This window comes from Ambystoma mexicanum, chromosome 6q (assembly GCF_040938575.1).
Source record: "Ambystoma mexicanum isolate Mex_15411 chromosome 6q, UKY_AmexF1_1, whole genome shotgun sequence".
NCBI classification, from domain to species: domain Eukaryota; kingdom Metazoa; phylum Chordata; class Amphibia; order Caudata; family Ambystomatidae; genus Ambystoma; species Ambystoma mexicanum.
The window spans coordinates 1,425,402,485-1,425,422,678 of NC_090937.1; the positions used below are offsets into that span (position 1 = coordinate 1,425,402,485).

General features: G+C 47.8%; 1 protein-coding gene across 4 annotated transcripts in view; it reads right to left on the reverse strand.

Moving 5' to 3' along the window:
- Window positions 1-20,194, reverse strand: part of NSD2 (nuclear receptor binding SET domain protein 2) — a 1,742,450-nt gene that overhangs the window by 56,941 nt on the left and 1,665,315 nt on the right. For 3 of the 4 annotated variants that reach the window (XM_069632133.1, XM_069632132.1, XM_069632134.1), the window contains exon 22: window positions 17,955-18,159. The exons of the other annotated variant lie outside the window; for it this stretch is intronic. In XM_069632133.1, the coding sequence (XP_069488234.1) occupies window positions 17,955-18,159 (205 nt within the window). The remainder of the gene's footprint in view (window positions 1-17,954; window positions 18,160-20,194) is intronic. 4 annotated transcript variants of the gene reach the window in all.

The following is a 20,194-nucleotide window of genomic DNA, read 5'->3' on the forward strand; positions in this document are numbered from 1 at the left end:
CATAGAACTGTGTATATATTTGCCATTGTAGATTAACAGAGCCCAAAGTGAGTTATTGTGATTGTGTATATAACCTTGAGCCTTAATTTTTATAAAGATTGTATTTTAACTAATACAGTGTGTGGACATTCCTTTGTGGGTGCTTGGGAACTACACTGTACTTAAGAACCAGCCCGCATCACCTCCTGAGAGCTAAAGCCTTTGATTGCTCGACTTCGCTACCGCATAGAGAATTTTGGCTGGGGTCCTCTGTGCTTCTCCTCTGCATATAGCGAGCAGGAGTACAGACACCCACCTCTGGTCTTTACAGGCGGCAATGCGTAATACCTGCAACTGTGCCAACAGATCTGGACAGCATCTCCCAGTGACCCCTGACCTACCCATAAAGCAAACGGGGGCAATTGGAATTCTGGGAAGATGCAAATAAATCCAGGTCTGTGAACACTCAACGCTGTAACAGGGGCAACGAGTCGTCGTTGAGCAACTCCCCCTCGTAGGCGTTGAACCCCAAGTGACAACTTGTCCGCTTCTGCATTGTAGTCCCCTGGGAGGTGGACTGCCGAAATCCCAATCCCATTCGTCAGGGCCCTTTCCCAGATCGAAACCGCTGCCATGCAGAGGACGGGGGGGGGGGGGGGGAGCGGGTGCTAACCTGCTTGTTCAGGTAAAACATAGTAGAATTGTCCGTCCTGACCACAACAGACCTGCCCTGATGAGGGGCAAGAACGCCTGGAGGGCCAGGCCACTGCCCTGAGCAGATTGATATGCAAGAGGGATTCCGCCCTGGACCAAGCTCGCAGAGCCCTCTAGAGTAGCCCCCAAACCCGAGAGGAAGGAGTCCGTTGTCACCACCAGGGTAGGCTCCGGTCGGGTGCAGGGGACTCCCACTGAGACATTGTCCCCCTTCAGCCAACAGCTATGATCGAGCAGCAGGAGCAGAGGTATTGGGATCACCCTGTCTCCTGGTTCCAACTGGCCACCAGGTGGAGCTGGAGGCACCTCATCTTGTGGCGCGCATGCTGTACAGTGAACACGCAGGAGGCCATCACGCCCTGAATGTGCTGGAACCACCATGCCAAGGTGGTCGAGTTGGCCAGAAAGTGTCCCACCGCCTTGCGGAGGGACATAAGTCTCTTGGTGTGGGGACCACCCATTGAACGGTAGTGTTCCAACGCAACCCTAGGAAGACCAGTTCCTGAGACAGGCATCAATGATTTCCTCTGGTTGAGGGGAAAACCCCAGCTAATGATGGTTATCTACTAATCTCTGGCAGGAGAGCACCACCCCTCCGGGTGACCACACCCTCACCAGCCAGTCATCCAAATAAGGGTATAGATGATGGCCCTCCAAGCAGAGAAGGCCCGCCACTGCGTTCATCAACATTGTAAAAGACAGGAGGAGTTTGTGCGCAGAGTTCAGTCTGCAGCAGTTTGGGACGAGAGAGGAGCTGCAGCTACTAGTGGAATTGTACTTTGCATCTGTTGGGCGAGTGTGGGCGAGTGTTCCTTTAAGGAAACAACATCTACTCCCCTTAAAAACTCCAGGCGAGCGCGGAGCGCGCGCGGAGTTCGTGCGCAGAGTTCAGTCTGCAGCAGTCAGCAGCGGAAGCAGAGGTAAGCCCAGAGGTAAGCCCAACACATGGCCGTATCCGGACCTCAAACCCGCGCTAAGCTAAAACAATCAGCACACTTGCGAGACGGCACCGCAAACCTGCTGATAGCATGCGCTCATAGCGATGCGGTCAATAGAACAGGAACATTAGACGGCTACGACTGGTCAAAGGGACGACACGAAGAGGGCGGAGAAGGCCGAACAACAGCCACAAATCGCATAAGTACGTCCAATATAAACCCCCGACTCACCCCCTCGTGCACCCCGACAAAAATGCAACCTAAATCCTTAGTCCAAATTGCCACGGAATGTATTACCAATACAAAGAAACAGGAAAGAGTCCCGTGGGGGACACACAAAGAGACAAAGGAAACTGTCGAGACTCTCTCAGAAGTACCAAATGCCGACGCCCACACAAACACTAATAATGCTGCTGAAAACCCCCTACGGGTCGAGACGGAGGCCTCGACCCGCATGGCAGTGATGACAGCTGACGAACTTGAGGCATTCGGCCCCCGAACGAACAACAAAACAGAGAAGTCTCACGCCAACAAAACCATGGAGACAACATCAAATGCGATTGAGGTAAACATAACGGCTTTTCAATCACCCTTTGATGTAACTGACATCGAACTGCTGGAAATAGAAGTACCCTCACACTATACTGACACAAACCTTGTGAGATTCACTTTTCCAGAAAAAGGGCAAGATCCCCGCATAAGTTCGACAAACACAGTGACCATCACACCTTGCGCAGGAGTTAAACTTCCTGCTGCAGTGTCTCTCCTCAAAGCGGTGAAACATACAAACGACCACAAGCAAAATACAGATCCCATGGAGTATGGATTGAAACGTACTTTTGCGAACGCTACGTTCAACGCACGGAGCACCCTAAACAAACCCACACGAACGACATGCCCACAAATGGCGATCCCACAGATCCCCGCACCAAAACCATATACGTATGAAGTGGATCTGGCTGGACGCGAAGCTCGGCTCACTGATCGTCTCAAAGCAGACTTTGAAACAATGAAAGAACGTATGTCTGAGACTTTCGCAAACAATAAAACCAAACCTTCGAGCTCGACAACTGCTAAATCCCAGATGGAAGTTAGGCGCGGCGTACAATACAACGCTTACCTTAACACCACAGCTCACCCGCACATTGATGAGACTACGCAAAGCGAGGATCTGGGTGCCCTCAGTACAGCCGGATTGGTCACTCAGCCCTTGACCCCCAACAACCGGGACAATAGACCCCCTCAAAAGACCCTAGAGAAAAAGACAAGTACAAGGCCCCCGTCCCACTGCTCCACTCCAAAAACACAACACGATTTGAATGGAGGTCCCAAGCAGACAGATGAAACCTCAGACCGCAGAGCACAAGGGGACAGCGCACCGAGTAACTATAGCGAAGGCAACAACTCAATGCACGGCCACAAGGAGACTTACGTGACATCGAAATCAAATTTGTCGGCAGCTGCCGCTATACAGATCCACAACAACGTTCTGGCTGCTACATCACTTGCATTAATCCCGTTTACCAAGCTCTACGAGAACCTGCATGAAACGACACAAAACAATGGGGCGATACTGGGCCAACTGAACGAAAAGTTAACAAAAATGGAAAGCATGCACACAACGCTGAGAGAACGCCTTGACAAGGAAACCGAAACCTCCAAATTGTGGCTCAACAGACTGAACGAAATAACAGTCCAAGACATCCTGGAAAAAAAAAAATTGATGGAAACCATGATCGAATGCATGAACCAACTGATCCAAACCAAGAGCAATTTAAAAAAGGCTCACGAACAAAATACAAACGATAACAACGTGACAAAACGGGCACAATTGCCTACCGATCTCAAAACGGCAGACCCAAACAACATTGCTGACCACCAACCTGAGGTTAGAGAACATCCGATTACCCCAGATGAAAACATGACTTCCCACGGCAAACCCTCAAACAATCTAACCACAGCTGAGCGCCTTTCCTCCTACTCCACCGAAACCAAACAAGACAGCAACATCGAAGGCGCAGTACTCGGATCAGCTATAATTGATAGGCCAGAAGAAGCGGCCAATAAAGATCGCTGCGAAAAGAATAAAACACCACAATCCCCACCCAAAGCACACTGTTCATTACCAAAAATGTCATTCGGAATATTCACTGGACCTGCAAAAACTCTGATGACCGTGAATTCAAAGCAGAGTGAGCAAGGGCCAAGCTGTGGCCCAACCGGCAAGAGAAAAGAAAAAAAGAAACACTGTGCACCGCACAAACAAACTAGCAACTCAAAGAAATTTATAAGAAACCTAACCACACCTGTTAAATCAGGCTTATTCGAAAGAGAAAAAAAAGATGAGCCATCTAAATCAAAACAAACGGAAACGTTGAAAAGTGCTGAAATCACAACGTCCAAACCTCCGAAAACAAACCCTAAAAAACGTCAAAGATTGGACTCAGACGTACAATCAATTCAATCCGTGCCATCCTCAGAAGACCTATGCAACCTTTCAACCTACGACGACGAGTCCGAGGATGAATACAATCTTGAGGCACGAGTGTCTAGTCCAATACACCTCAATGCAGTGGAACTTGAGGTCAAAAACGCCTCTAAGAAAAAAATAAATCCCTGGTTGGCAAAAATACATATGGGACCATACCCTGACGGAGAGAGTGCCGCTAAGAGAAGACCGGCAAACCCGGGGAGAGGCCTAGGGAAAGATATTCACACAGCATCTCTAACTGCAATGAACGAGAGCCAACGACTTATGGACCCAGATTCGAAACCAAAAAAACACGTGAAACTGAACCCTAAACAGACAGCAGCTCAGAGACAAAAGGGAGCAAGCCACACCGAACAGAAAATGAAGGCTGACCTCAAGCTATCGGCCCCTAAAATCCTCATTGCGAACGTATTTAAAGACGACAACGATGTCAACCTTAATAGAGGAAATGTCATGCGACTATTACACTCACTACCAGCCTTAAGAACGGTGTCCTCCCATGACATCTCAATAGTCGAATACATCTCGGAAGTACATGCAGACAGAGTCCACCTCCACATAAAATCACAGGCGGTACGAAAGACCATACTGGCTGCCAAAGAGGACCTCCTGCTGCTTGGATTCGAGGTCGCCGAAGTATGGACGGAAAGTCACAATAATCATCTCAATAACAGAATAAACGATTCGAATGAGTCAGGCCATACAAAACGCAGAGATGAAATAAGACAACTTCTAACGACAACATCTAATCCACAACAGTCCAACGATAAAGAGACAACTGGAAGGAGCAACCATTAGCTAATCCAGAGTGATGGAAACAATTGGTTGACATTAATATCTTGGAACACACGCGGATTTCACCACCTCTACGACGACTTTCCAGTGGACTTAAGCAACAACCTCGCAATCTGTCTCCAAGAAACATGGCTGAGGAGCACGCCGGTGAAAGATGGATACGTGACGTTGCTAAACCCTGCAGGAAAAAACACACAAGGACGCCCGTTTTCAGGGCTCATAACAATGATAAAAATTGGAACCAATTGGGAAGTGTCTGAAACTGAGAACCCAAACATCTTCGTCCAAAGCACACTGTTACAGCACCACACTGAAAATACTTCCAAAAAACAGTACATACTTTTAATCAATGTGTACTGGAATCCCGCTCAGATAACCAACGGAAAGTTTGTGTCATCAGTAATGGCAATTATAGATAAACATCAACAAACTGATCGCGAGATATCCATCATTGTATGTGGTGATATGAACACAACTTGGTTCAACGCAAATGGGACCCAAATAAAAGAACCCAGGAAGGAAAGGTCTCCTAACCTGTCGAGAAGTGCATTATGGTCAATCGAAATGGATACTCGCGATTGCGACATGGCAAATGGACAGGTCAAAGGCGACCTACCACCAAAGAACACCTGGCACGGCATGGGTCACAAGAAAATCTTAGACTACACATGGTTATCAAGACATTTTTGGCACAAGATCGTGAACCTGAAAATAATTGAGACAACAACCAGCGATCACGATGTCCTAGTTCTAACCATGAACTTACCCTCGAAAAAATATACATCTAGTATGGTCCAGAGTCTCGAGGTAAATAATGGCCAAAACAGATTAAGAATAAACAGCAAACAAATAACCACATTAACCAGGAAGTTTCAAAACCTGACAATGATCGACGAAGCGGCCCTAAATTATCTCCCGCTCCTACCTTACACCAACAAAGGATCCCTCTCGATGACACAAACAAATAAAACTCGCACCCACGCTTGGAGCATTAAAGTTACAGAAGAAAAAAAGAAGACACAAAAAGAAATTCGTCAACTGAAACTACAAGGAGGCCCGGATACATCCATTAAGATAAAACAACGAAAGCAAAAATACCGTAATTGGGTGAAAGCTTTTGCTTTCCTTCGCGATCAAGAACGAGGCGAAGCAATGCTGAGATTGATTAAATCGAATAATTGCAGAGAGATCTGGCAAATCATAAACAAATGCTCCAGAAATCAAGCAAACACAATGGCCAGTGGGGTCACAGAAAGTGACTGGAAAACCCACTTCAACAGAGTGTTTATGAATGGAAACAGCATTCCAATCCAAGCACGTCATGTAGCGGAAGTCGAATGGGACTGCAGTGAGAAAGCCGAAGATATCTCCATGGCAATCACGAAACTGAACAACTCGCGTGCGGCAGGGCCGGATGGCATCACCAACGTAATGCTGAAAGCCAACAAAGACGAATGGTCAAACTTCATCACCAAACTATTCGCAAGAATCGCAAAGCATAAAAGAATACCAAACTCATGGACCACGGCCATTATAGTTCCAATTTTCAAGAAGGGTAATCGGGCCGATCCTGCCAATTATCGCCCGATTGCCCTACTGGACACAATTGGCAAGATATTTGCGAGTTTCCTGCAAAAGAAACTATCAGCATGGGCAGAAATGAGGAACATCAATGATTGCCGTCAAACTGGTTTCACCAAGGGAGTCGGAACTGAAATCAACCTGACCCTGGTAAATATACTAAAATTGAACTGTATAGAAAAAAGGTCAAAGCTTTTCATAGCCTTCATCGATATGCATCAAGCATTCGATGCCATAATTCGTGAAAAACTGTGGCAGAAACTAACATCTTGGGGGTGCCCACAGAACTTACTACAGCCTATAAAAGCACTCCACACAATGACGTCAATTCAGATAAGACTAAATGAAAAAGGACTCCTCTCAGAAGCTGTTAATACTCAAAAGGGGGTGAAGCAAGGTTGCCCGCTTGCAGCCTGCTTATTTAAACTATTCATTGCAGATATACCCTTGGCTCTCAGTGATGTGAAGTGCTTTTCACCAAAAATAAATGGACATCACATCAACTGCATCACCTATGCGGACGATATAGTCTTATTCGACAAAACCCAGATAGGGCTGCAACGTCTACTGACACAACTTCATCACTACATGACTATCAATGAACTAAAGATAAATGTCACCAAAACGAAAATCATGCAGATCGGAGCAACAAAAGGCAATAAAAACAAAAATTTTCAGTGGAAGATCGCTGATACACCTATTGCTGAAATAGAAGAAATCAGATACCTAGGGGTAATTATCAACAAATCCATACGAGAATGGAACTGGACACAAGACATCTCACAGCGCATGAAAACATTCGCAATACAAGGCAGACGCATTCATAACCTGTATGGCAAATTCTCACTAATTCCAGTAAAAACGTTTTACCTCCAAAAAGTAATACCAGCTATCACCTATGGTTCTGAGACAGGTTGGAACCTGGACCTTCGTATTTGGGCAAAACTTGAAAGCCTATTTTGGAAGACGGTGCTGCAATTACCTAAATACATATCGATGATCGCCATCAGACACGAACTAGCCATAAACGAACTATATTCGAATGTGATCTGGAAGTCGTTAGCGTTGCTCCGAAAGATGCATATGCCAACACCGGAACCTGCCTACGAGATACTTGCGACAAGCAATCGACACCCCCACATAGATCTAATACAGAAATGGACACAAGGAGTGAAGGCGATAATGCAAGCAGCCGATATAACAATAGAGCTGCTGCTGGCACAACCACAAATCGCAAAACGAAAACTCCAAGAATGGTCCTGGATGAAAAACCTGGAAAATCTTGAAGGTCTGACATCCTCTCTAAAACTCGGACCCACAAAAAACAAATTAAACGTAATGCCGAGATATCTGGTCCAATTCCCTTCCCGATACCACCGCGATAGATTTCTCCAACTCAGATTAAATGCCATTAAGAACAAAGAAATGCTATTCATGAGACACGACCAGGTAACCACAGATAATCTATGCAGACATTGTGGGACAGAAATCGAATCAACAAGACATTTAATAACAGAATGCTCAACGCTTAAAGATCTACGAACTCTCCATTTAGGAAAACTTGCACCGCTGAACATGAATATGGATGATTGGTGGCTTCGAATAATAAGTGGAAGCTCAGTTCACCTTACATGTTCAGCGATAAACTTTATAGACATAGCGTTGAACTCATGAGGACGAAAAAGATAAACGAAAGAAAGAACCCAATATGACCAGTCCAATTATGCCCAAGAGGCATGGAAGGAAAATGAGAACATTAAGAATGACAGGAAGTGAAAGTTTTGTAATAAAAGTTTGTAATAAACTATATGTTACAATAAAAATAAAAAAAAATAAAAAATAAAAAAGACAGGAGGGGCCGAATTCAGGCCGAAGGGTAGCACCTTATACTGAAAGTGATATGACAATGAACCGCAGAAACTTCTGATGTGGTTGATAGATGGGTACATGCAGGTATGCATCCTTGAGGTCTAGGGAACACATACAGTCCCCTGCACACGGAGGCTCGACTATGTGTGCGGGAGTAATCATCTTGAAGCGTTCCAGGGGTAAAAACAGATTTGGAAAGGACTGATCCAGGATTACCCTCATGCCAGCCTGGCTGTTCTTGGGTACCGTAAAAATCTTGTAATAGTAACTAATGCCTCTGTCTACAAGAGGATGCTAGAGGAAAAGGAAGACTGAAGCCCAATGGAGACTACAGATAGGATCCACTTGTTGCTGCAGACACGCTTCCAGGTGTCCTGGAATAGAGCCAAACGGCCCCCCACAGGCGAGCTGTGTTGCCCGACCTGGTCGGCACTGCTTTTTGGTGTTAAGAGGTGGGGGAGCGGAAAAACCAGCACAACGTCCTCTGCTGCTTCCTCCTGTTGTCACTGGGCGACCTGTCAGGCTTCCATGTACCGCGGGCCCGGTACCCCTTGAAGCAGGACAAAGTGCGGGGCTTGAACTCGGTCCTGCCACGGGGCTGAGGGAAGGATTTCTGGCCTGGTTTTGTCAGGATGGCCAAGGACTTTGCAGTTTTAGTGGAGGTTTTATTCTTCGTCAACTCATCGATCAACTAATGAAACAGGTCCATGTCTTCAAAGGGCAGATCCAGGATCCGCTCCGGCATGTCAAATGAAAACTTTGTGGTGTGCATCCACGCCGTCCTTCTCATCTCGACCCCAAGGAACAACCCTCTGCTGGCTGCGTTCATTCGTGAGACCAAAGACTTCTTGAGGTCCTGCACATCTGCTAGACCAGCCTTGAAGGAGGCTTGCTTGTCCAAAGGGAGGTTGGGCTGAGAAATTCCCTGAGCTACTGCCACAGCTTCTGGTTAGCTGCAGCCAAGAGGGCATCTGCATTGGCTTTCCACAGATGCAGTCCTCAGATGGAGTAATAGCTCTTTCCATAGGACACAAGGACTTTCTCCACCTTGGAGAGGCAACTGGAGGTGGCTCCCGTGGAGAAAGACAACGAAGACTATGGCTTAGAATACAACGAGGCTGCGGCCACGACAGATTAACGGGGCTGCGGGTGGGAGGCAACAAGGATTGGCTCCCTGTCTGTCAGCTTAAACCTGCTGTCCAACTTCTTGTTCATCTGGGCGTTGGCCCTAGGCTTCTCCCAGACCTTTCGCGCCACCTGTAGGACATCCTTTGGGAGGGTGATGCCAGATCAGATCGTGGTGCGTTTCCCCAGACAGACCTTTTTTAGCCCGCCCTCGGGAAGAGGGACCCCCAAGAACTCTGCCAGGCCCTGAAGGCGGTCATGAAAGGCCTTAATGGATGCAGAGTGCTTATCGTCCTCGGCATCATCGCCCCCCCCCCCCTCTTCACAGACCTAGAGGAATCTGGGCCCTGGCACACAGGGGACAGCGGGGCCCGCCTCCCTCACCAGGTTCAGAGCTGCAGACAGGTCCAACGGCTGTTGAGGGGGAGGCGTGCTGGTACAGGAGGTGGGAGAGTGGTCAGAACGACCAGTAGGGCATCAACCGGTGGAGGGACCGAACAGGGAGCACATGAGGAACAAGAGGAGTGGGCCAGGGCAGGCCACCTGCCGGATGACCCCCTTCACAATGCCCTTCAGGAGCCCCTTCATCTGAGGGGAAGGCGCAAGAAAGCACTTGAAAAAGCGGTCCTCAAAAGCCGCTAACTCCCTAGGGGCCCGTCCCTCTGAGGCCCTGGGCCTCCGCACCTGGCCAAAGCTCTGATGTTACTGGAGCGTGTAGCTATACGGCTGTGATGCGTAGATGTATCCCCGAGGGGACCCCTTCCCTCTGCCACTTCTAGAGGAGAGAAGGGAACTGGGATCATCCCGCAAAGCCCATGGGATTGGCGAAAGCACTGGCAGGCCAGAGCTGGATCCAAGATGGCAGACTGCTCAGCAGGCTCTGCCACATGCCGCTCTGCCATTTTGAAGCTTTGCGCCACACCCTGTGCGGGAGTGCAAAGAGGCCCTGACCCAAGAGAGGCCTGAGACATGAGAGGATACAGCTTGGTTATTGCACCCGAAGTAGAGGCGTCGACCTCAGAAATCATTCTGCTAGGCACGGAGCCCCCAGCCGGACGGCCGGTATTCATAACGCCCTCAGCACCTGTGCCGGTAGCCGTGCTGAATCTAGCCGAGGACTAACTTTTAGAGGTGGCACTCGACGATCCCTTACCTGCTGGGGTAGAAGAAGAGGACGAACTTGATCGCTCTTCCGAGGACAGCCTGGTAGGGGCCCCTGAGCCCCTCAGCTCGGGAGTCGGTAGCCAGGACGGCCTCAGGTCTGTCCCCACAGCATCCGGGAGCCGGTAGTCTTAGAGGCTTCGGGCCTGCCTGAACCTCAATCCACGGGAACCCCGGGGAAAGAATCGCTGTACTGTGGAGCAGTGCTGAAACGGGAGCCCACCTTGTTTTAGCGAGAGGTTCTGAGACGAAGTCCTTAAGTTGGGGCAGAGGGGAAGTGTGGAAGATCTCCCTCCACTGCAACAAAATTCTTCACTGTCCTGTGACCGAAAACGCTGCAGGCCAAACAAGAGTCCCAGAGGGGGACAGGCCTCAAATGCTCGAGACAGAGTGTATGGTGGTCTGAGCATGGAAACTCGCAGTCGCATGAGGCACATCCCGTGAATCCTCCTGCGGCCTACATGCGCCGGGGGAGGCGAGACACTGAAGGGAAGTTCAGTAGGAATTGAAAAAACAAACAGGGATAAGCGGAAAGCTAACAAAAAGTCTCTGCGCTGGTTGCCAGGTCCATCACAGTCCGTGCAGAAAAGGGGACTTTGGTGAGGCGCCGTGGGTCGGGGCCTCAGTGGCATTTAGTCACGCCCTAGGCCACACAATATACTAAATTTAAAGGGGAAGCTCAATTTGTCACTGCCAAAGGTTACGATACCGTCCCCATGTTGGGGGATGCTGCCAACGATGGAGGAAAGGGGATGGGACGTACAAGTATGATCTGTTCTACCAGGAATGCAAAGAGTACATACATCTAGTCTGTGATTGCCTCATTGTCCTTAGCACATGCTCATACTTCTATTCCTTCCCTCTATGGTGCAATACTTCCAATGGAAAGTCCACTAACCCACACTCTGGGTCCTATCACTCCCCATGGTGAACCCATTAGCAGTCAGTGCAGTGCTGGCTCCTGAAGCCATTGAGCATGAAAACCAGGGAGCCCGGGTCGTCACGCTCCAACTCACTCGGACTTTTGTTATCCAAGTTCAGGTTTGTACTTACTGCCCAAGACACATCCTCGGTTTTGGCCTCTTCAAGCTGTGAACCCCGATCACAAGGCCATTAAACAACTCGTTTACAGACAATATGAAATCTCTGACAGTACTTATTTTCCTTAATACTGGAGCTAACACCACCAAACTTGACACACTAAAGGGTTCTAGCATATACAATTCACATACAGATAATTAGCTAGAAGAACAAGTCACTTCTTACCTTGTAACGTTCTTTCGATGGTATGTTCCTCCGACGTATTCCTCATCTTTGATAGATCATCTCCCAGCTTGCTGGCCTCAGAATTTTTTTTTCAGTAGAGCGTGCTGCGCGTCGACATCCCTCGAGCCGATGTCCACCGACGGCCTCCGTATCGGCGCCGACGTCACCACGCGTGTATATATAGACACACGCAGCGTCCGTTGCTCAGTTCCGTTTTGACGTTAACAGTCGTTTTACATGAATTGGTTACTGACCTTGAAGGAGAGTAAGCTGCAACCACAAGGGAAGTATTACTGCGGGGATGGATGGGAGGGGCGATAAGGAATACGTCGGAGAAACATCCCATCGAAAGAACGTTACAAGGTAAGAAGTAACTTGTTCTTCGAAGGGATTGTGTCCTCTGACGTATTCCTTATCTTTGAGAGACTCTCATAGCCGTGGTGTGCAATTGGAGGTGGGAGTAAAACGCCATGTTTACTTTTAGGAATGAACCAAATGTAATACGGCTTGGCCAAACCTAGTCTCTTGACTAGAGCAGGAATCCAGGTTGTAAAATCTTGTTAAGGTATGTGCAGACGACCATGTGGCAGCCGCACATATGTCTCGAACCGGAACCCCTCTTTGGAGGCCGAGGAGGCTGCGATACCCCTGGTTGAATGAGCCCTAAGATTTTGAGGAGGCTTTTTCCCTGTCAGTTTGTAACATTCCAGGATGGCCAAAATAATCCATCTGCAAATGGTTTGTTTTGTTATCGGTAGTCCCAACTTGTGCCCTGAGTAACCCACGAACAGTTGGTCTGCTTGCCTAATCCTAGCAAGTCTGCTGATGTAATAGCTTAAAGCCCGCCTTGGGTCTAGCCTATGTAGCCTTTCTTCCACTTTCCCCGGATGGCGAGGCGGATAGAATGAAGGTAAAGTAATTTTCTGAGTGATGTGGAATTCAGAAACCACCTTGGGGAGGAAATTAGGCTTCACCTGTAGGACAACCTTGTCTTTATGAAAAAGTTTATGAGGGGGGTTTACAAGATAGAGCTTGTAATTCGCTCACCCTTCTAGCAGATGTTAAAGCCACTAATAAGACAGTTTTAAGGGTGAGAAATCTTAGTGAACAAGAGTGGAGTGGTTCGAAAGGAGTACCCATCAGGAAATTTAAGACTAAATTTAAGTCCCATAAAGGAACCGGGAAAGGTTTTGGAGGGTAGAGATTAGTTAATCCCTTTAGAAATTGTATTACTAAGGGTAATTTGAAATACAAAGGCTCCTCCGCAGTGCGCTTGAAGATCGATAGCGCTGCGAGATAGCCCTTGATAGTGCCAACTTGAAGGGCTGAATTTGCCAAGTAGAGTAGAAAGGATAACACCGTTGGTGTACCACATGAAAAGGGGTCGATATTCTCTGCTCTACACCAGCTGCAAAATTTGTTACAACGGCAGCGGTATAAAGACTTTGTTGCTGGCCTTCTGGCCGAAAGCAACACTTCCATGACGTCATCAGGGAGGTCCCAATCCTTGTATCTCAACCTTTCAGAAGCCAGGCGTGAAGGTTGAGGGTTCTGATGTCTGGATGGAGAACCTGACCTCCCTTCTGTGAGAGAAGATTCTCCTTGAGTGGAAGACGAATTGGAGGGTAGATGGACATGTCCCGAAGGTCTGGGTACCACGTTCTCCTGGCCCAGTCTGGGGCAATTAGGATCATGGTCCTCCGGAATCTTCTCAACCTCCTGATCATTTGAGAAATGACAGCGACTGGTGGAAACGCGTACAGGAGTGGAAACTCCCAGTCCACTACGAACACGTCCCCTAGAGCTCCTCTTGGGGGGAATTCCCTTGAACAAAACAGATCGCACTTTCTGTTGGTACTGGTGGAAAACAGATCCACTTGAGGGGTTCTCCAAAGGGCGAAGATCTCCTGAAGGACTTCCTGAGCTAGTTCCCACTCGTGGGAGACTGTGCCCTGCCTGCTCAGAGCGTCCGCCGTCAAGTTCTTCTCTCCGGCTAGGTGAACTGACGATAGAGAGACTCAGAGCTGCATTACCTCTCTGCACAGTCGCAGTGATCCTACGCCTCCTCTTTTGTTGAGGTAGTGCATGGCCACTGTGTTGCCCGTCATTATCAGGACATTTTTCCCCTGTACAGATGCCAGAAAAGCTTTCAGCGCTAGTCTGACTGCTCTCAGCTCTAACAGGTTGATATGTAGTCTGGACTCCGATGGAGACCAACGACCGCTGATGGTCAAGTCGTTGGTATGGGCTCCCCACCCCGTGAGTGAGGCATCTGTGACTACTGTTATCTCCGGCCATGGTTGCCAAAACAGTTCCCCCTTCAAGATGTTTTCCTGGCAGGCCCACCACTGAACATCTCGAGCCACCTTGTCCGGAACCTGAAGGAGGTCTGTCATTCTCCCTGAGAACTGCGACCACTGAGTTCTCAGTGCCCACTGAACAGATCTCATTCTCAGGCGAGCCTCTGGCACAAGGAAGATGCAGGATGCCATGAGGCCTAGCAACCTCAAAAAGTCGAAGGCTGGGAGACGTTGGGCATTTTGAAACTTGGTGACCATCTGCAGAATATCCTGAGCCCTCACCTCTGGTGGCGAGGCTTTTCCCAGGGAAGTGTCCAGGACCGCTCCAATGAACTGGAGTCTCTGTGATGGTAACATCTGTGGCTTCTTTAAATTGAGGGAGAAGCCCAGTTTGTGAAGGAAGTGGCAGACAAAATCTAGCTGGGCCTGAGCTTGTTCCGAAAATACAGCTCTGATCAGCCAATCGTCCAGGTAGGGGTAGACTTGGATCCCTTCCCTCCTTAGACTTGCAGCCACTACCGACATTAGTTTGGTGAAGACCCTCAGGGTGGAGGTCAGCCCAAATGGCAGAACTCGAAACTGATAATGAGAGCCGCCAATTGCGAACCTCAGGTATTTCCTGTGTTTGAGATGGATTGGCACATGGAAATAAGCATCCTGGAGGTCCAGAGATACCAGCCAGTCCTGGAGCTGGAGGGCCTGAAGGATCTGAGAGAGAGTTACCATCTTGAACGTGTCCTTCCTGAGGAACTTGTTCCATTCTCGTAAGTCCAAGATAAGTCTCAGTCCTCCGTCTTTCTTCGGTATGAGAAAGTAGGTGGGGGGGGGGGAGGGATTACCAGCCCTTGTTCCTCTCCGCTACAGGTACCAGTTCTATGGCACCTTTCTCTAGCAGGTCTACAATTTCCTGCAAGAGGAGCGTATCTAGAACTTTCAGAGAGCTGTTCCCCATGGATGACTGAGGGATGCGTAGAAAGGGCAGGCAGTAACCTTAGGAAACTGTCTCCAATGCCCAAGCATCTGACGTAATAGCCTGCCATTCCGTCAGATGTTGAGTTAACCTGCCCCCTACTGGTGTCTTGTGAGGAGAGTCCTCAGAGCGGTTCGGAGGCGGCTGATGTAGATGCCGAGGGTAAAGAGGCACCTGCTGCTGCTGCAGCTTTTGTATTTTTACCCCGTCCACTTCGGGTGAATTTTTTCTGACCCCTTTGAACCGGCTGTCCTCTGCCTTTTCCGAATGCGGAATAAAAGCGAAAGGACTTACCTCTACAAGAGGTTCCTGAGGGGCAATATGGTGTCTGACAGATTGCAGCTCCTAGGGATTTTGCTGCTGCCTTTGGTGTTTGTAGTTTTTCTAAACTGTTATCCGCCTTCTTACCAAACAAAGAAGACCCGTCAAAGGGCATATTCAATAGTCTGCTTTGCACATCTGGAGCAAAACCAGACTTTCGCAACCAAGCAAATCTCCTGGTTGTTGTACTTGCCACCATGGCCCTGCTGATGCTGTCAGGAGAATCAATGCCAGTCTGAAGGGATTCGCACATTGCGTCCTTACCATCCTTAATGATGTTGAGAAACGCTTCCCTTTCTTCTCCCTCCGGGAGGCTGTCAGCCGCTGATGAAGCACACTCCCAAAGTGTGTGGCTGAACCTTGCGAGCGTACAAGTAGCATTGATGGCTTTCAACACCATGCTACATGCGTAAAAGACTTTTTTGGCCGTAGAGTCATATCTCTTATCATCCCTGTCCTGAGGAACAGTAGGGTAAGCCGATTTACTACCTGCTGAAGTAGCTGCCTGAACAACCAGACTCTCCGGAGTTGGGTGTTTGGATAAATATTCAGGGTCAGCAGAAGACACCCGATATTTAGCTGATCATTTTTTGTTAACCGCCGGGATTACCTCAGGTGTTTCCCAGTTTGCCAATATTCTCCTTTGTAATGCCGCATGAAATGGCACCACAGGATCCTCCTGTGGACTTTTGACCAAGATGTCTGTGAGGTCGTCTTGCTGAAAAGCAGGTGAGGGTGTGGACCATCCCATAAACTCTATTATCCTTGCCATCAAGGTTCTATAAGGGGTTTCAGCATATTCCCCTGGGTCTGGTGTGGCAAATTCCACTTCTGGGGAAGTGTCCAACCCACTTGCTTCCTGTAGGGATTCATGGAGGTCTTTCAACCTACCTTCCTCAGAGGTAAATTCCTCTGGTGGAGGAGTTGCAGATCCCAGCACCTCAAAAGGTCGTTCCTGAACCGAATCCTCCCCTTCTTCATAAATAGAAGATAAGACTCTGGAGTGAGCAGGTCTTGAAAATGGTATAAATCCCATTTCCAGAGCAGAAGGGGCCAAATTCGTCATGATTTGCTGAGAAAACGTCGTCGACGCAGACGTTAAAGGCTTCGAAGCCATCGAAAATGGCGTTGAGAAAGTTGGTAGAGGCCTCAATGAACTCGAGAGTATCGGGATTCTACTTGAGGTTGTCGACGACATTCTCGTGCTCGAGGCTCTGGGTATGGCCACTGGCTGCGAGGTGGCCGTGGGCGTCGACTCGACTGACCTGTGCGTCGAAGAACCCTTCGATCACGGCGTCTACGATCTATGTGTCGAAGGGATCTTCAACGACGGTGTCGAAGACGCTACTTTGCCTTTACTCTAGGGTTTGTGACGCTCTCGAGTGGCTTCTTTCGACGGGTCCTGCACTCGCAGCTTTTTGATTTTTCGGGTCTTTCACCCAGGGTATCACCCTCAGCAGTCTTCGAGGGGGTCGAGGCTGCTTTCTCGAAGACGCTTAGCATCTTTTTCCTGAATTCATCCCACTCAGCCTGAGAGCTAGGTTTTGTGGGGCAGGAGACCTTTTTTGAGGAAACGGAAGACGAAGACGGGGATCTTCGACGTCTCTTTTTTGAATGTTTAGATCTCGAAGAGTGATGGGAACTGCTTCGAGACCTAGAACGAGAATGTCTTTTGTGATGGTGAGGAGACGAATGTCTCGACTCCGCCGAGGAAACTTTCGAAGAAGTTTTAACTGCCTTACCTCTCTCGAGCTTCCCCTTACGCTCCTTCAAGGCTTTCGCCGTCAAGGACATGCTGTCCTCACACTCCGAACAATGGTGCTCGATTCCCAGGCACCACACACAGATCCTGTGAGGATCCGTCAACAACATTTTCTTTCCACAGTCTCGACATTTTTTGAAGCCGGACCGTGGAGTCGTCGGTTCGGGTGAGGAAGCCATCGAGTACAAGTTGGTATTCACGAGGAATAATTGATATATTTGACCGAAGAACTAAGCAACGTTATTCCAAGGCCCCACGAAGCGCGGAAAAACGGAACTGAGCAACGGACGCTGCGCGAGTCTATTTATACGCGTAGTGACGTCGGCGCCGATACGGAGGCCGTCGAGGGACGTCGACGCGCAGCGCCCTCTATTGAAATTTTTGTTACGAGGCCAGCAAGCTGGGAGATGATCTATCAAAGATAAGGAATACGTCGGAGGACACAATCCCTTTGAAATAGGATTTTCAATCAATCTCTATATAAAAACATTTGAAAATCAATGTGCAAGCGTGGATGGCCTACCCAAAATCTTCATCCTGAAAGTTGCACTGTTGATGATGGGGATCGGATGTGGAGTATTTCGACACACCGACTAGTGTAATGCAATATCTTTATTGTACTACAGCTCTAGGCCACCTGGGTATCATCTTTGTGCAGTCATCTATTAACAGTTTCTCTTACCAAAAGGACGCTTCACCAGATGCAGACAGGAGACGTGGTAAGCCTTGGTGCAAAATTTCTTATCACATAGCACAAGTTCCCCTCCATCATTACAACGGAAACAATAATCTTCGGACGCTTTCTTTCCTTCGCTTTTTGTTTTGCGTTTCTTTGTTTTTTTCTTTAATTTCTTTACTTTTTCATCTGATGAATGAGTCGCAGAGGTCTGGAATGGGTTTCAAAATGTTGTAAAAAAATACATCATAAAGTACAATAGAAGCAGCAAGTCATAAGAAATATTTGTCAGTAATGGTGGGTATCCAGTGTGGCCATTCTCGTGTGTAGCTACCTTATATTCATGTACTTAGAATATGTGCAGGCTACATTTCTACAACTCACTGGAAAGCATGGTCTTTGGGCATTTAATAAACATTCACACTTTATGGAAAGATTTACATCACTTTCCCAGAAATGCTGTTTGTTCTATCTCTCCATTACCACTTTGGTATGAGGTTCTTTAGAAGGAGGAAAAGCTAAAGCTGGGAGGCCTGTTATAACCAAATTACCAGAGAACGGAGCATGTACTATAAAGTATACGCAAGAATGTAGGCATGGATGGATTTTTTTAAGCAGGTGCAGCGCCAAGTTAACAAATATATCTGACAACTGGCTTGACATGCGAGTGCAGAAAATTATGTAACTGAAGAATGATCCTCAAAAATTTAACAAAGAAATGTATTACGTTAAGTTACTTGTAAAGTGCAAGTACTGTTAAAGGCTTTTGTCGTGCTGGTGTTAAAACCAAAGATGTACACGACCTGACAACTAAAATCATTAACAGGGCAAAGACATTAGAACAGGAACGTTTAAGTGTTTTCGAAAGGTGATATGGTCCAAATGAGCTCATATTGCATAAGGCAAAGCGTTCCACTAGGCAGTTGCATGGGCAGGGAATGATATGCCATCCTTTCGGGATACAATTCTGACTGGCGTTGCAGTTGAAATTAAATGAAAAAACAATTCTGCCAACACGTATCAGTGTGAGTAGACCGCTGGGAGAGGTATTCATTTTGGCCTGTCATAACAAAATGTCCCTTTGCAATATTCTCCACTTCCTAGACACATTAAACCCCAATTTCGTGTAGAACTCGGGGAGTACAAGATGCCACATGTGAAGTACCATTGGGGGAGGCTAATATAAGGGTTATACAAAATGTGCGTTACAGTTGGGGTTGGTTTTTACTATCAATAATCACATAGCACTTTTGAAGTGCTTGTTTTTTCGCATGATTAAAATACTGTAGTACGCCGTGTGCCGAACTAACCAAGAAAGTGATAAAACATCTGGAACATTTTGCAAAATGCAGCTGCTAGAAGACTTAAGGGTGCGAAAGATCATTCATGTGTCACAAGCTCTTAGAGCCTTACATTGGTTGCAGATACAGAAATAATTACCTTTAAAGAGATATTTTATATTTTTTGCATATCAGAGCACAAATATCAGACATCTAGGCTAGTTACAGAAAGTGCGAAATACATTTCGTTAAGTACAAGAACCGCCTTAAGCGTTACAGACAAAGGCGGCATGTGTGCACGAACTGGCAACTCATCACCTCATGGTATGGAGCTAAATCCGGCGTGGAGACAAAATGGGTGTGTGCGCACAGACTGAAAGCCTCAAGGGCCACATCAGGTGTGCGGTCAATGATAAGAAGGGCATAGTTCAGCAGCATTAATGACAAGTGGATGCCCAATCTCTAAGCCTCTCCTTATAGTGCAGGGGGCTATAAATGTAGTGAAACGTGAGCAACAGTAAACAGCTAAGGAATGACAAGATGAGTAAACCAAAGCAAGTAGGGCCGGGCAAAACTCAATTTACTGCAGTTACATTAAAGCGCCAAGGAGTACGTGGCGTTAACAGGCAGTCAGGGGTGTAATACACGATGGTTAAGACGAAGAACAATAAGGGTTGGGAAACTTGTAAAAAGGAGGGTCACGGTGGACCAAGCTGGTGAATCAGCGCCAGGCATTGCTCGGCTATTTAAGTGGTGCACAGATTTTGTGGGAGGGTTAAACCAAAGGTAGAGAAAGTTTGATAAAGTCAAATTACGAGCAGTGTCGAAGAACAATTCCTGGAGGCGAAGTACGCCGAGTGCGCGGCACAAACCGCGGGGGCAGCAGTCTCAAGAATAATCTATAGGAGGAGATTTGTAGCGGGATAGCATATTCGTTTCTGGTCCATAGTAGTAAGCTGGTGAAGC